This window comes from Peromyscus eremicus, chromosome 11 (assembly GCF_949786415.1).
Source record: "Peromyscus eremicus chromosome 11, PerEre_H2_v1, whole genome shotgun sequence".
In the NCBI taxonomy this organism is placed as follows: Eukaryota; Metazoa; Chordata; class Mammalia; order Rodentia; family Cricetidae; genus Peromyscus; species Peromyscus eremicus.
Window position 1 is genome coordinate 11,721,181 of NC_081427.1, and position 14,207 is coordinate 11,735,387.

At 46.0% G+C, this 14,207-nt stretch overlaps 1 protein-coding gene across 2 annotated transcripts in view; it reads left to right on the forward strand.

The window, feature by feature from the left end:
- Positions 1-14,207, forward strand: part of Trio (trio Rho guanine nucleotide exchange factor) — a 310,438-nt gene that overhangs the window by 215,820 nt on the left and 80,411 nt on the right. For both annotated transcript variants that reach the window (XM_059276653.1, XM_059276654.1), the window contains exons 31-33: positions 164-265; positions 2,973-3,115; positions 3,821-3,920. In XM_059276653.1, the coding sequence (XP_059132636.1) occupies positions 164-265; positions 2,973-3,115; positions 3,821-3,920 (345 nt within the window). The remainder of the gene's footprint in view (positions 1-163; positions 266-2,972; positions 3,116-3,820; positions 3,921-14,207) is intronic.

Genomic DNA, 14,207 nt, shown 5'->3' on the forward strand with positions numbered 1-14,207 from the left:
ACATTCGACCCACAAGGGGTGGGGGGGTCACAACCCACAAGTTGAGAACCACTGAACTAAGGGGTTATCATGGCCTTGAGCAACCAAAGGCTGTTCGTTTTCTGTGTTCTAATCCTACCAGAATTGTACTGTTGTCTGATGATCTAATTGTCTTTTTCTCCAGACCTCAGAGTTGGGTGTCACAGAACACGTTGAAGGAGACCCTTGCAAATTTGCACTGTGGGTGGGGAGGACACCGACGTCAGACAATAAAATTGTCCTCAAGGTATGTTAACTTAGAGCTGGGGGGCTTGCTATGTGTATGTTTCTTGTAGTGATATGTGCTGTTTTCTTGTGGAAATGTACAGATTCTGTGTCATTTTATTTGACTTTTTTGCACTCTGATGGGATTGGTGAAACACAAATACACACACATACACACACACTGCGTGCATGCATACATACACATACTCACTTTGTGTGTTTAAGCTTTGACTTAAACTCTGTTTTGAGTATACTAACTTTTCCTAGGAGTTGCAAAGAACTCTAAAGCTATCTCATGTGCTAACCCCATCTATGTTTTAGAAAATACAGATGTAATTACCATCTTGATCTGTCTGGAAATACCATAAGTGATTTTGGGATGCTTTGGGGAATGTAGCTCACAATTTTGAGGCTGTTGAGAGGAGCTAGAGTGTGATGAGATACTGGTGTATATCTGGCTCTTAAGTTATTACATCTCTTGCATGTTTTAAAATCTGGATTTGGTATTTCTAGAAGCTGAGTTGTTCATCCACTCCTCCTCAGCTGAATCTATTGACCACTGTGGAAACTACTATATTTCTAAGACCTTTATTTACATGTTCACAGTGGGTTGTTTTCAGTGGCTGTATGTGACCCGCCTGGTGGACTGTTTTTAGTTAGTGCTGACATAAAGCCCCATAAAATATAAAGTGCACCAACAAATAAATTTTAGATAACTATTTTTTCTGTAGTTTAAACTTGTTAAAATATATTCAAGGCTAAAATTTTCCAAGATTTTTAGAGAAGTTTGGATAATACCTTTTGCCTTCCTAGGAGGGCCAAACAGAAGTGGTGTGTGCTTTGATTTCGGATTAGAAGTGGTATCACAGTGAGGATGGAGATGAAGGGATGGTGTTGATCTCGGTGATGATGCTGTTGATAGTAAAGATGATGGTGTAGGTGGTGAAGGGGTGAGGATGACGATGACGATGATGCCGTTGATAGTAAAGATGATGGTGTAGGTGGTGAAGGGGTGAGGATGTAGATGATGATGATAATGTTGATGGTAAAGATGATGGTGTAGGTGGTGAAGGGGTGAGGATGACAATGATGATGATGATGTTGATGGTAAAGATGATGGTGTAGGTGGTGAAGGGGTGAGGATGACAATGATGATGATGATGTTGATAGTAAAGATGATGGTGTAGGTGGTGAAGGGGTGAGGATGACAATGATGATGATGTTGAAGTAAAGATGATGGTGTAGGTGGTGAAGAGGTGAGGATGGAGATGACGATGATGCCAGTGACAATAAAGATGGAGACAGAGGTGTCAATTTCAGTGAGGGTCTTGGCGGTAGTGTAGATGCTGAGGTTATAGACGCCAGTTCATAAGGTACTTAATGGTGATGGCCATGGAGGTGATAACAATGGTGGTTATCACGTGTTAGACCTAGGGGTTCTAACGCAGAATGACAGTCTTTATTTGCATAGTCAAGAGAGAAATCGGTACCCCTAGGTCCTTACACAGTTGGAGGTTGTTCTAAGTATGATGTGAGTTACCCCTTTTCTTAACTGAAAGGTCCCACTTGTTTGACACTATTCCCGTAAAATTTTAGTTACTCTCCCTTGATGTAATAATCCACTTTCAGGGGTGTTTTCTTTATTTCTGAAACACAGTTACAGCTTTCCTCAACTGTCTCCAAACTGTACCGAACGTTCTTCTCCAATCCTGTTTTGTTCAGTCTCCACAATTGTGTCAGCCATGGACATTCCACTAGATCTGGAGTTTTCAAAGTCCCCCTCCATTTTTTTTTTAATTAGTACTCTAAGTGACTGAAGGACAGTAAACACAGTTTATGTAGAAAGAGAGTGGCCAGGCTCAGTTTCTCCTCAGTGTGGACTTTAGTTTTGTGTTTCCAAAAGCAAGCTTCTGGGTGGGAAGTCCAGCACTGCCTTCCCTCATGATCTTATCTGTGCCGCACTGGCAGGTGCTGTGATCACTCGGGACAGTTATGTTTATGTCAGAGGAGGTGAATGTTTTTCAGACAGAAATTAGAAAACCGATATAATGCCAACAGAGGGCTGCTCCGTGCATTCATAGGGCTGCTGCTGTCTGAGCACTCATCTGTCTACGCCATTTCCAGGAAATACCTTTGTGAAATTGTTACGGGGCTGTGGTGGGCCCACAAGTGACTGGCCGTGTGTGACTTTGTGGCCTCGGGCACGTTGCCAGTGTGCCCACCCCTGCACAGCTTTTTTGTAGAGGTCCAGTGGGGTGAGTAGGTTATATATTCTGGGGTGCCTCAGCTGGCCATGGAGGAGGCCAGTGCAAGTCACCCCCGCAGTCCAGGAACAAGCAGCAGGATCAGGGGCTCAGTCACATCCCTGCTGATGGTTCCTGGACACTGACCAGAACAAAGTTATGCTGCAGTGGCTTCGTTGAGGTTTCAGATTAGAAGTGGATCTGTTTTTATAGTCCCCCAGGGCCTCGAACATGTCTTGGGACTGAAGAATGATGATGGGTTACTAGAACAGTGAGATATCTGTAATCGTATTCATTTATAAAAGAAAAAATGATTTTAATGAAAATATGTAAAATTAGAGTCATTTGCTTGATAGTAAGTTAAACTGAGTTGTGTTTGCTCTTCTGTGAGAAGGTCTTTGGAAAGTTGGGGAGCAGGGAAAGCTGCATGTGGTGGGCTCAGGCTGGGGAAGGACACTGTCTCCTGACGGCTCTCCCCCCGCACAGGCATCCAGTATCGAGAACAAGCAGGACTGGATAAAGCACATCCGGGAGGTGATACAGGAGCGGACTGTGCACCTGAGAGGAGCCCTGAAGGAACCCATCCACATCCCCAAAACCGCACCAGCAGCGAGGCAGAAGGGGAGGAGGTGAGTGTGCGGCTCTCTCATGAGAGTGCTTACCTGCTGGGGAGGGAACAAGGTCCATCACCACCATTTTTTCTTGAACACTTGGAGTGCGTGTGGTGCAGATGAACTGCTTTGTCAAGACAAGAGGCCCCACTGGCTGGAAGCAAACAAAAGGCCACGTACAAATCCTTCTTCCTTTCCTCATCCTACCCAAGGCATCGAAACAGTTGTTTTTTTTTGTTGTTGTTTTTTTTTTTTTTTTTCATTTCTCAAATGGAAATGAACCTGGGTTGAGGGAGCTCACTATGTTGAGAATTCAGTGAGAAGACATGTTAGGCACTTACCATATCGCCAAGCCAAAAGTTGCACTCAACACAGGATGGCAGGAGGCCACAGAGGTGGTTAAGAGCACTTATTGCTCTTGCCGAGGACCTGGTTTCTGTTCCCAGGTATTCACATGGTGGCTCCCAACCTTCTGATCTCTGCAAGCACCAGGCATGCACATGGTGTACATATGTACATGCAGGCACAGCACTCCTACTCAGAATAGACGACTCTGAAACAAAGCCAGAAGAATGGCTCGCCATCATCTGTAGGAGCTGGTTGTAGGAAGGGTTGTAGTTTGTAGGGAAGGTTGTAGTCTAACGTGGCTTTCTTTCAGCTGGGAGATGGCCCTTTCCAGCTCCAGCTCAGTGTTGGGAACTGAGTGTTTCTGTGTTCCACTAGGGATGGAGAGGACCTGGACAGCCAAGGGGATGGCAGCAGCCAACCTGATACCATTTCCATCGCCTCCCGGACCTCTCAGAACACACTGGACAGTGATAAGGTGAGCGGCCGCCAGCATCGCCCCTTTTGGTCACGGTATGGTGCTTTAGCGTTTTTAAAGACGAGCTGGACTCTAGGAGTGGGGTCAGGTTTCCACGGAGGGCAGAGACTTAGAGGTTAAAGTGAGACTAATGCTGAGGACTCGGAAGAAATGTTTCCACTCTTCCTATCCACCCCTCAGCCAATCACATGATTTGATGTCAGAGTCTTTGAAGACAGTTTGCCTTATTTTAGCCTTTACATTTTATTTGTAAGCCAACGAATCTATTATTTAAAATAAAATTCTACCCAGAATCCCATTTGTAAATGTAGAGCTTTGTCTGAGGCATGAGCGTTAACATCCTCCATGGGACCCTGAGGTTTCCCCTTAGATTTGGGGTACACAGAACACAGAAAGTTCTAGAACACTAGATTGGGCCTTTGACAGTCATGACCACTGAAAGGAGAGATCTGGCTTTTGTCTAAGGCATTTATGCAGGTGTGCCTCTTTAAAAAAAGGTCCTCAAATGTCTCAGGGTTGGTCCTAGGGTTTCTATGCTATGAAGAGAAACCAGGACCAAGGCGACACTTATACAAGAAAGCGTTTAATTGGGGCTTGCTTACAGTTCAGAGGTTTAGTTCATTATTGTCATGGCAGGAGGCAAGGCAGTCTACAGGCAGACATGGTGGTAGAGAAAGAGCTGAGAGTTCTACATCTCGATCTGTAAGGCAGCAGAAGCAACTGTGTGCTACATTGGGTGTGTAGCTTGAGCATGGGAGACCTGAAAGCCCACCCCCAGAATGACACCCTTCCTCCAACAAGGCCACACCTGCTCCAACAAAGCCACATCTAATAGTGCCACTTCCTGTGGGGACCATTTTCTTTCAAACCACCACAGGATATTTCTTGTAGAATCCAAAGACCTGCAGAATAAACTGACAGTCAGTACAACTTGGGAGTCTGGGTTCATGTGGTAGACAGAAGATAAGAAAGTTCTGCGTCAACTCCAGTAGACATGTGTCTGATGAATGTTCTGTTCCTACCGAGATGGGCATCTGTTCTAGCTCTAAAATGCTAGACCAGATTCTTAAAAAAGAAGGCAATGAATACATAAGCATTTTCCTTTCAGCTGTGTCAGTTCAGAATTCACAGTTTCTCCCTCCCCAGTGCAAGCTGGTTCATTGCTATGTGGTGACCGTGAGACTTGGATTCTCGAAGGCCCCTTGTATTCAGAGGCTGCCCTGTCCAAGCCTCACTGTCTTCAGAAGGCCGATGCTGGGTGATTGTTTCTGAGAGTGCAGTAAACAGACGTTGGGTATGTCTTACTTGGAATTGAGGCGTCACATTGTAGTTTCCAGAACAGAAGGAAATAGATTTAAAATACTTCTCTGCTGAGTGACCCATTTCCAAAGCCCTTCCAGTGTGAGCCATTGGACTTTGTTCATTCTACATTTTGAATCTACCGAATGGCAAGTCCTAACACTTAAGTACCTCACATGGCAGGACTAGAGGACAGAAACGGGCCTTTTGTTGTGTTCAGGGCTGGCATGTTAGTCACGTCGGCAGACATTTAGCCACTGTGGCAGCAGTAGGAAATAAGATGGGTGGCATGGTCAGCCATTTGGTGATGAAGAACTTTGTTTAGAAATTTTGTTTAGAAAACTACAGTTTGCATTTGGAAACAATCTATTAGAAAATACCATTGTTTGAGAATTTTGCTTTTAGCTTTTTGATAACTGAAGGAGTTAGCTTGTCAGTGTTTATGGGACTGTCACCTAGAAGAAGAGACAGACCGAACAGTTGCCAAGTATGACAGGATAGCCATTTTCATCCAGACAACCTTACTGGCCCTTCGAGACTTGCCCCCAAGCGCCAAGTTTACATTCTTCCAAGATGTACTCTCATGGATCAACTCTAGATTTCCTGTAGATACCAGCTTTAATGTTCACAAGAAATAAATCTTTGGAATGAAATTGCCAAAGAGATGAATGTAACGTTTCCTTCTGGAGGGCTGGTAAAGGCTTTTCTGGAGGTTGGCCCAGGAAGCAAGATCAGTTGTGTTTTTAGGTACTTAACAGGTAAATGGGGGGTTGTGAATATAGAAATGCCTTCCCCATCCCGGAACAGGCTCTTCATTCAGTGATACATTTGCACACTGCCCCTCCCCTAGCACAGCCCTGGTCCCCTGAGGCACGTCTGCTATAATGTGATAGGGATTATGTGAACTGGGAGTAAAGAAGATTCTGTTTTTACTCGGTATGTGAGGAAGAATAGTTATTACTGAAGTGTAGGTTTAATGTAATTGCTTGTTTTGCCTTGAGGGTCTGCCGGGACACTGGAATTTACAGGAACTCCCCTTTACATATTTTATCAATGAGGATAGTGAACCAATTTCCATTTTCTTCATCCAGTGGTGACGTCACTAAAGCCATCACTTTATCACTAAAGTTTGTTCCAGAGCTCCGCAGTCTGGGAAGGATTGCTCCACAGGGCCGCCCCTCCCCACTTTGAGAAGTGGTTGAATTTAGTGGGACTCACAGCACCAGTTCTCAGCCCCGTAACCCTCACCATCCTGAAGTGGTGGCACGCCGAGTCCTTCCTTACAAAGGTGACACATTTTCCGTTAGTGCCTTTGGGTGAGGCCAGCGTCCTTCATAGCTGTGAAGGACAAAAAGAGCTGTGTACCTCTGCTGTTAGAACTGAGTAGTCTTCACTTCTGGTCCTGTGCTGGGGTTAGAATGGCCACATAGCACAGGTCATTCAGAGCGGACACACTCACTAGTCAATAAGAAGGCAGGAGTGTTTGCACCCCACTGTGCTTGTGTTTGAGGGTTCTCTGCTCTGTCTTTCAGTCATTCCACTTGGGCTCTCTAGTCACAGATGTCAGCATCTGTAGATGATTCAAAAGAACGCATTTTGAAGGTGAGGAGCCGCATCTCCTGAGGCAGAAGGTGTAAGCTCTGCTTCTCCAGCACCTCCTGGTCTCTAGGGAGAACAGCTTCTTATGGCTCTCAAGGTTCTCCCCACCCTACATACTGCATATGTAAGCAGCCTCTGATGATGCAGACCAGTGCTCCTGGCAAGGAAATAACTTCAGATATTCTGCCTATTTGACTCAATTTATCATGTCTGTTTTGAGTTAGTTGCTGTCATGGAATTTGGTTCCAGTTCAGAAATGGGGTGGGGGTATGTTTTGTGCTTAGCTTCTTAGAGAATTCTGAAGGGAAGTTGTCTGCCAGAGCTGTTAGTAATCCTCAGACAAGGCACCAGAGGTTTAGGACAGCAGTCAGCTGAGGAGGGGCTCCGGAGACACCCTCTCTCCAGGGCACAACTCCATTAGGCTGATCAGGACACAAACCCTGTCCCACAAGCCCACCTCCTATTCAGAGAACATCACTTTTCAAATATGTCCAGATGTGAGTTTAACACCAATTCTTGCTGATATTCATGGTACTTAGGCTGATAAAATGATCTTATGAAAATGCAATTTGAGTTCCAAAACCAACCAAATGCTTTCCAGAATCTTACCTCACTGCCCTGGGCGCATCTCCTGAGGTAGGGAGGGGATGCTGACCTGGTGCTGACCCAGCCCTGGACGCTGAGGAGATGAGGCCAGATGAAGCAGCAGAGCCATCTCCTGAGCTAGGGAGGGGGTGCTGATCCAGCCCTGGACCCCAAGGAGATGAGGCCAGATGAAGCAGCAGAGCCATCTCCTGAGCTAGGGAGGGGGTGCTGATCCAGCCCTGGACCCCAAGGAGATGAGGCCAGATGAAGCAGCAGAGCCAGAAACGGAATGTGGATTTAATCATCTGGTGTCTTCCAGACCTTATTCTTTTACAGCAGGGCTGACTGTGGAGCTGAGTGTTTAGAGGGCACTAAAGAAGCCTCTTGGATTATCTCCTCACTCCCACCACATTAGTCTGCGATTCTTAGCATTTAAACAAAATCTGCATCGTGAGACAGGGAGAGAGAAGTGTGGGTATCAAACAAAATGGCCAAAGTAAGAATGAGGTATCTGGAAGAACCCACCCAGGCCAGCTTGTAGACTGTCCCGAGACCCTCAGTATGCAGTTCTTTATAAGGAGTGCATGATTCAGCTGAAATGGGTTCTTTGCAGGAACTTAAGCTTATAACAGGAATTATGAATCCACATATCTTATTTTTATGGATGCACTTTTTTTCTTTGGTTTTTCAAGACAGGGTTTCTTTGTGTAGTTTTGGTGCCTGTCCTGGATCTCGCTCTGTAGATCAGGCTGGCCTCGAACTCACAGAGATCCTCCTGGCTCTGCCTCCCGAGTGCTGGGATAAAGACATCCGACTCGGCCACCTGGCGGATGCATATATTTTAAAAAGTATGTAGTGACAGTTCTCTTAATGAAGTTGAAGCCCCGTGTCAAGGATATTACTTTCTGTGCAGTTTTAAAGCTGGGTTTTCTGTCACATGACCCTACAGTACAAAAACTTTTTTGGACTTCTGTAGTTATTGTCAAGGTAGTCTGAAAAGTAGCTAAAGCCAGAACAGTTTAAAATATGACTTCCCTGACAATCTTACAAGAGGAGCTGCGTCTGGTTGCTGAGGAAGGACTGTACTCGGTATGTGCCTGCATAGCAGCCTGCTCTCAGGGCTCTCCAGCCCTACTCAGAGAAGGCACATGCCCACCCAACCTGCTCAGAATGTCACATTTCCTGGAGCGGGGCTAGATTTTCCACACATAATAGAATTGGGTCATTGAGCTTCAAAGTCTTCCACAGGATCCTCAGGGGGAGCTCTGGGACCTCTACTCAGAGCATGGTGCACGTCCAAGTGCAAACCCTTAAGGATGAGGGCGTGCTCATCCTTAGCCTTTTCCTCCTCACCAAACTTGGGCATGTTCCGTAACTGCTCTCTACCCAGTGTCCGCCTGTGTTCATGGGGCTAGTGCTGCCCCCCTCATAGTACGTGAGCCTTGGAACTGCAGCCTGCCTTTACACCACACCCAGTGTTTAAGGGGCCCTGCGTGAATATTAGTGCTCTCTGTCTCTGCGATAAGAGGGGCCTCCTGCTCCCTGCCAGTGGTACCATTGGCTTCCATCACTGCCAGCGCAGGTCAGCTGTCCGTCAACTTCACTCTCCTGGCTGGACACCAGGCACAGTGGATGAAGACAAGAACTGTTCTTTAGGAGCTATAGTCAGTCCTGCAGTTGAGTTAATCAGCTTCAGTGCCTGGCTTATGCACTTCGGTGGCCCTCCTGCAGCATAATACGTATTGAATGGGCACAGCTACTGCAGAAGAGAGAATCTCTTGTTCAGTATGGTTTCCTAGCTAGCATTCTCCCATCTTCCTGAATTAGTTGCATTGTGGCAATGTGCACATACACTAAACATACAATGTTCACAAGGTACATCCATGCACTCAAGGTACTCGTGATCACCTGTTGTGGGCTTCCTTGTGCAATGTGTTTCCTTCTCCTGATGGTTCTTCTACTTGCTAAGTGACTGCCATTTTTGTAGTACTTTCCAGATGTATTTTTCAGATGACCTTTTAAAGGCTCTCATAAAATGAAATAAAATAAAAACTCCTGTACTCGAAAGCCTGAGTTCTAAGAAAAGGCAGGGGTTTGTCTGTTTTTTAAATCAAATTTAGTGTGCTGTTGGTCTGCATGGTCAACTTGTTTGGAATCACCTAGAAGGCACAGTTCTGAACATTGCCGTGAGATGCTCCAGAGAGCTTTAACTGAGTAGGGTAGATCAACCCTGGGTGTAGGTGGTGCCACCCTGTAGCCTGGCATCCCAGACTTAAAGGAGAAGCAGAGGAAGCCACAGCACAAGTGCTCATTTCTTTGCCTATTGACTGGGCACAGTGTGACCAAGCCAGGTTGAGCTGTGATGCCACACCCTCCCCAGCAGGATGGGCTATATCACCTCCCAGTGTGAGCCAGGATTAACCCTTTCCTCCTTATGTCCAGTTTGTCAAGTGTTTATCGAGGAGGGAGGTGTGACATACATTTGATTAGAGATAAAAGAGATGACCAAAAAGTATGTTTTCGTGTAAATTTTATATGGCATGGCCATAGTTACTGTCGACCATGCTAGTAAGCCTTAAATTCAGACTAGAGGCTCTTCCATTCGTAGAGGGGCGCAGTTGAGTGAAAAAGCTTCTTGGATTCAAATCTGTTAATTAGATTGGTGCCTCTCCTTAACGATGAAGAGAGGAAATCCAGCAGAGAGTTGTCTTCAGATAGAATTGTCACTGGGAGGTTTCCTGGGCTCCCCTGCCCTCATCCTCCCCTCCCCCGCACCCACCACACACACACACACACACACACACACACACACACACACACCCTGCACCCACCCCCACCCCCACACACAGAGCTTTGACTTGCATGCTGCTGTGGCTTCTCAGGCCTGTTCAGCATGCTCCCATATCTCCTGATGCATGAGACGCACAGGAAAGGCAGCCTTGACCAGGTCCTGTTGGCAGAGTCTGGAAGCCCACCTCACAGCTGCCTCCCCTCTGGTGGTTTTCGTTTGTTTGTTTTGTTTTATAGTCAGTTTGCTTTTTTAGCTGTAGCTTCTAAATTCATCCTTTTACAACTAATATTCCATTGCAGTCCATACACTCAGCTCACTCAAGGAAGCCTTCCACAATTTCTAGTCACAGCAGAGAAGCCCTGTGTGATCACGCAAGTAAAGAACAAAGGAAGGATAAATATGGAGAGCAGTGGCTGCTGGTCTTGAAGATGTGTATTATTGATTTACTTTCTTGCTTTTAAAGAACTGTGGTTAAAAAGCTACACCCCAGAATCTGGTATTTTAACCATTTGTGGTCTTTCACATGTGTCCGTGAGTACCCTCCATAGCAGATCCTGTTTTTAAACCCTAAGCAGAGGGCTTTCAGGAACACATCTCCTTGACCTTGACCTTAAGGAAGTTGGCTTCCAAGTTAGGGTGAGCCTGGGAGGCTGTCCTTCATACTGTTAAGGTGGGGGCGGATCTGCCAGCCTCCATAAAGCAGCCCAGCAGCAGTGAGAACCTGCGGCACGATGGCATTTATTCCGGGTATGTTCTGGCTGCCTGTGGCTGCCTTTGCTTTGTGTCCATGGCCTGCAGTGGAGCTGTACTCTGTTAATCCCCTGAAACCAAGCAATCCTTGTTTGGTTTGCTCTGTGTGAAGCCTACATGAAGCCACAGGACTCTTTATAGAGTTTCTGAACTACTGACTGTAGGGGACTGTGGGGGAACAACACTTGATACACTTTGTTCTCTAGGAGGAACGGTCTTTATTACACCACACCCTCCCACCCCCCACCCCCCACCCCCGCCTTTCCTTTTGAATTGCTCCTGCAAAATTGGCCAGATATTCACTGCTATTGATCTCCAACACATTGGGCCCTGGGTTCTGGAAACAGAATCGCTTGTGAGAGGACAGCATCATCCCCCACACCATTTCTCTCTAGCCCTGTTCAGCACAACTTGCTCAGAATGCCAAGCTTGGTGATTCAAACCAGGTCTGTTGGCCTTTGTCTTTTTTTAAACTGTGTGTTCTTATAACATGTAACTGCCTTGTTAGAGTGTACAGAGTGGGGTGTGAGGATACAAAGGAGCCCATGACCAAATTCACTGTATGAGCGTCTCAGCCATGGGTTGAGACAAGGCAGCAACATGGCATAAAAGATAACAATTCTACAAAGATTGTTGAAGCTTCACAAGGCTTTGCCCAAAAGATGAAAGGTGGAAACACCACAATGTTTACTTTCCATTGTGCTGGAGAGAGTTCAGGGAGAGGATGCCTGCTTTGAGTTGCTCATGTCCTTGGCCTAGGTCATCAGGGCTTGTCTGGTGGCCCTCTCAGAGACCAGTGGCTTTAGGAGGTCGGAATATTCTTGGTGACTTCTGTGGCTGTGGTCCATTGAAAGTCAACTGTTTTCTCCACACTTACTGGTTACCACAGTAGTGAAAAATTGAAGAGGCTTTTAAAACGTTTCTTTCTGTCTTTCAAAGTGACGTTCACAAGGGCTAATGTGAGTCATGGGATAAGTTGCATTCCTGAACTAAGCAAATATGCCAGGGACTCCATGCTAGAAGTCTATAAAATGTGCAAAGTGAAGAGAATGCTGTGGAGACTTCCACAGAAAGTGACTGGCAAAGAAGAGACCGTTGTGAAGCCAGGTGGATGAGATGGGAATGATGACACTGTCGTCATATTCAACATCCTCAGGTCAGGTCTCAGGAGTGGGTAAGAGCCCTACAGACTTCATATAGTTACCTAAACTCCTAGTTAGGAATTTAAGTCTGAATATCAATCAAGAAATCATCACAAATGTCTGCAACAACAAAAGCATGTCTTTCGGAAAACTTAACAAGTTTTGTTTTAAAGAGATGTTTTGCAATTCAAAGTTTAAGGAAGGAAAGAGAGATGGATAATGCTGTGGATATTTGAAGAAGCCACAGGGAAACATCATTTTATAAGTTACTTAAAAATACATAAATCAGAGGCTGGAGAGGTGGCTGAGCAGTTAAGAGCACTGGCTGCTCTTCTGGGAGACCTGGGTTTGATTCTTGACACCCACATGGTGGCTCACAAACGCAATTCCAGTCCTAAGGGGACCCAATGCCCTGTTCTGGCCTGTGTGGCCACAGCATGCACCTGGTACAGACAATACCTAAAAGCAAAACACTCATACACATAAAATAAAAATACAGGTATAAAATGTGTGTGTGTGCATATAGTTTATGTGGAGTCACACCACATGGGATGATAATGCTCCTCCCAAGAACAGGCCATATAACACAACCCCAGTGTCAGGCATGAGAAACCTCTTTTTGTGGGTCCAAGAGACCCCCTCAAATAAACAATATAGGACATTGCCATTGCCCTTTGTCATACCCCAGAACTTGAAGCTAAGGAAGGCCCTGTTGCTGAAGACATCGTGTACTTTGGACACAGGACTTGGAGGAATTGATCTGGAACTGACCTGGAAGCCTCTTCCCCTAGGACTGGCTCTCATAGTGTAGGGAGGGGCTACGCAAACTGCCAAGGGAAAGAGCTGTTGGTAGTCCTACCCGGTGGTAAAGTCTGCGAACCACGACAGTGACCACGACAGTGACCACGACAGTGACCACGACAGTGACCGGCCCAGCAGGATCTCTCCAATGGTGCCCTGTGGTGTTTTCTTGTGGGGTAACCAGCAGCTGTCTCATTGGACTAAAATTTAAATTCTTAATTGGAAAGCTTGAAGCAGAAGTCTACAGGACACTTCTTTTCAGGGAAACATTTATTTAATTCCTAACCTTAATTGTAGGTTCTTATCTCTTCTGATGGGCAAAGCCAACTGACTGAGGGATGTGAAAATGTGGGGGTGATAATTTTAGCACTTTTTTGAAATACTATTCTGGCACTCTGTTTTCTTAAGTTCTGGAAAGCCTTTGCATGTCTTTAACATGGTTTATGATTCTTTCTCAGGACAGGGTTGATTTTTATTTCTTATGCTCTGTCAAGTACACAGATGTTTCTAATCCTTTTTGGTTACTCTGGAAGGGTCTTTAAAAAAAAAAAAAAAAAAAAAAAGCAAGTGCCAAAAATATAGTCTAGCTTCACTCCCCTTCCTGGGCTGCCTTCCTCTCCATCACCACCCTTGCCTGAGTAGCCTGACAAGTTAATGAGACTCTGCAAGAGGAAGTGGCCAGCTCAGGCTGGGGTGCAGCTTGTCCTTCCCAGAGCAGCAACAGGGGCCTCTGGGGAAAGCCTGGAGCTCTGACTGGAGAGTTCACTAACGGGGCTGGCTGCCAGCAGTCATAGGGGCAGGAGGGCTGGGCCACCAAGGCCGGCAGAGGGCAGGCCTCCGGCTCCGGCTCCGGCTCCGGCTCCGGCTCCGGCAAGTCAGACTCTTCATTGTCCAGCATCATTGGCTGGCTCTGTTTTCACTGGAAAGGAAGCATTCCTCTTCTTTGTTGAGGAGTTAACTACTTCCATATCGTGGGGTTCTGTGAGGGAAATTCTTTCCCAGGCTGGGTCTCTACATTTGGCATTTTATTGGCGTTTTTTTATCTGTTCAGGGACTAATGTAAATTTTATCGTGGCTTTCCCACAAAGGAGTTTGTAAAAATTTTGAAGGGGGCTTAAACAATCGTGAATTTCCCTTGAGACCTGGTAAAGTTGCTCATTGTGTCTGGATTGGTGCTTCATGGTGGGAAGAGCTGTGTTGTTTCTGTCCTTCGTGTGGCAGACATGACTTTAACTCTGAATCCCCAGACTTTCTCCTAAGACAGGCTGCTTGGGAAGAGGGTGGAGCAGTGTGTAGGAGAGCTCTTCCTACATTCTCTGT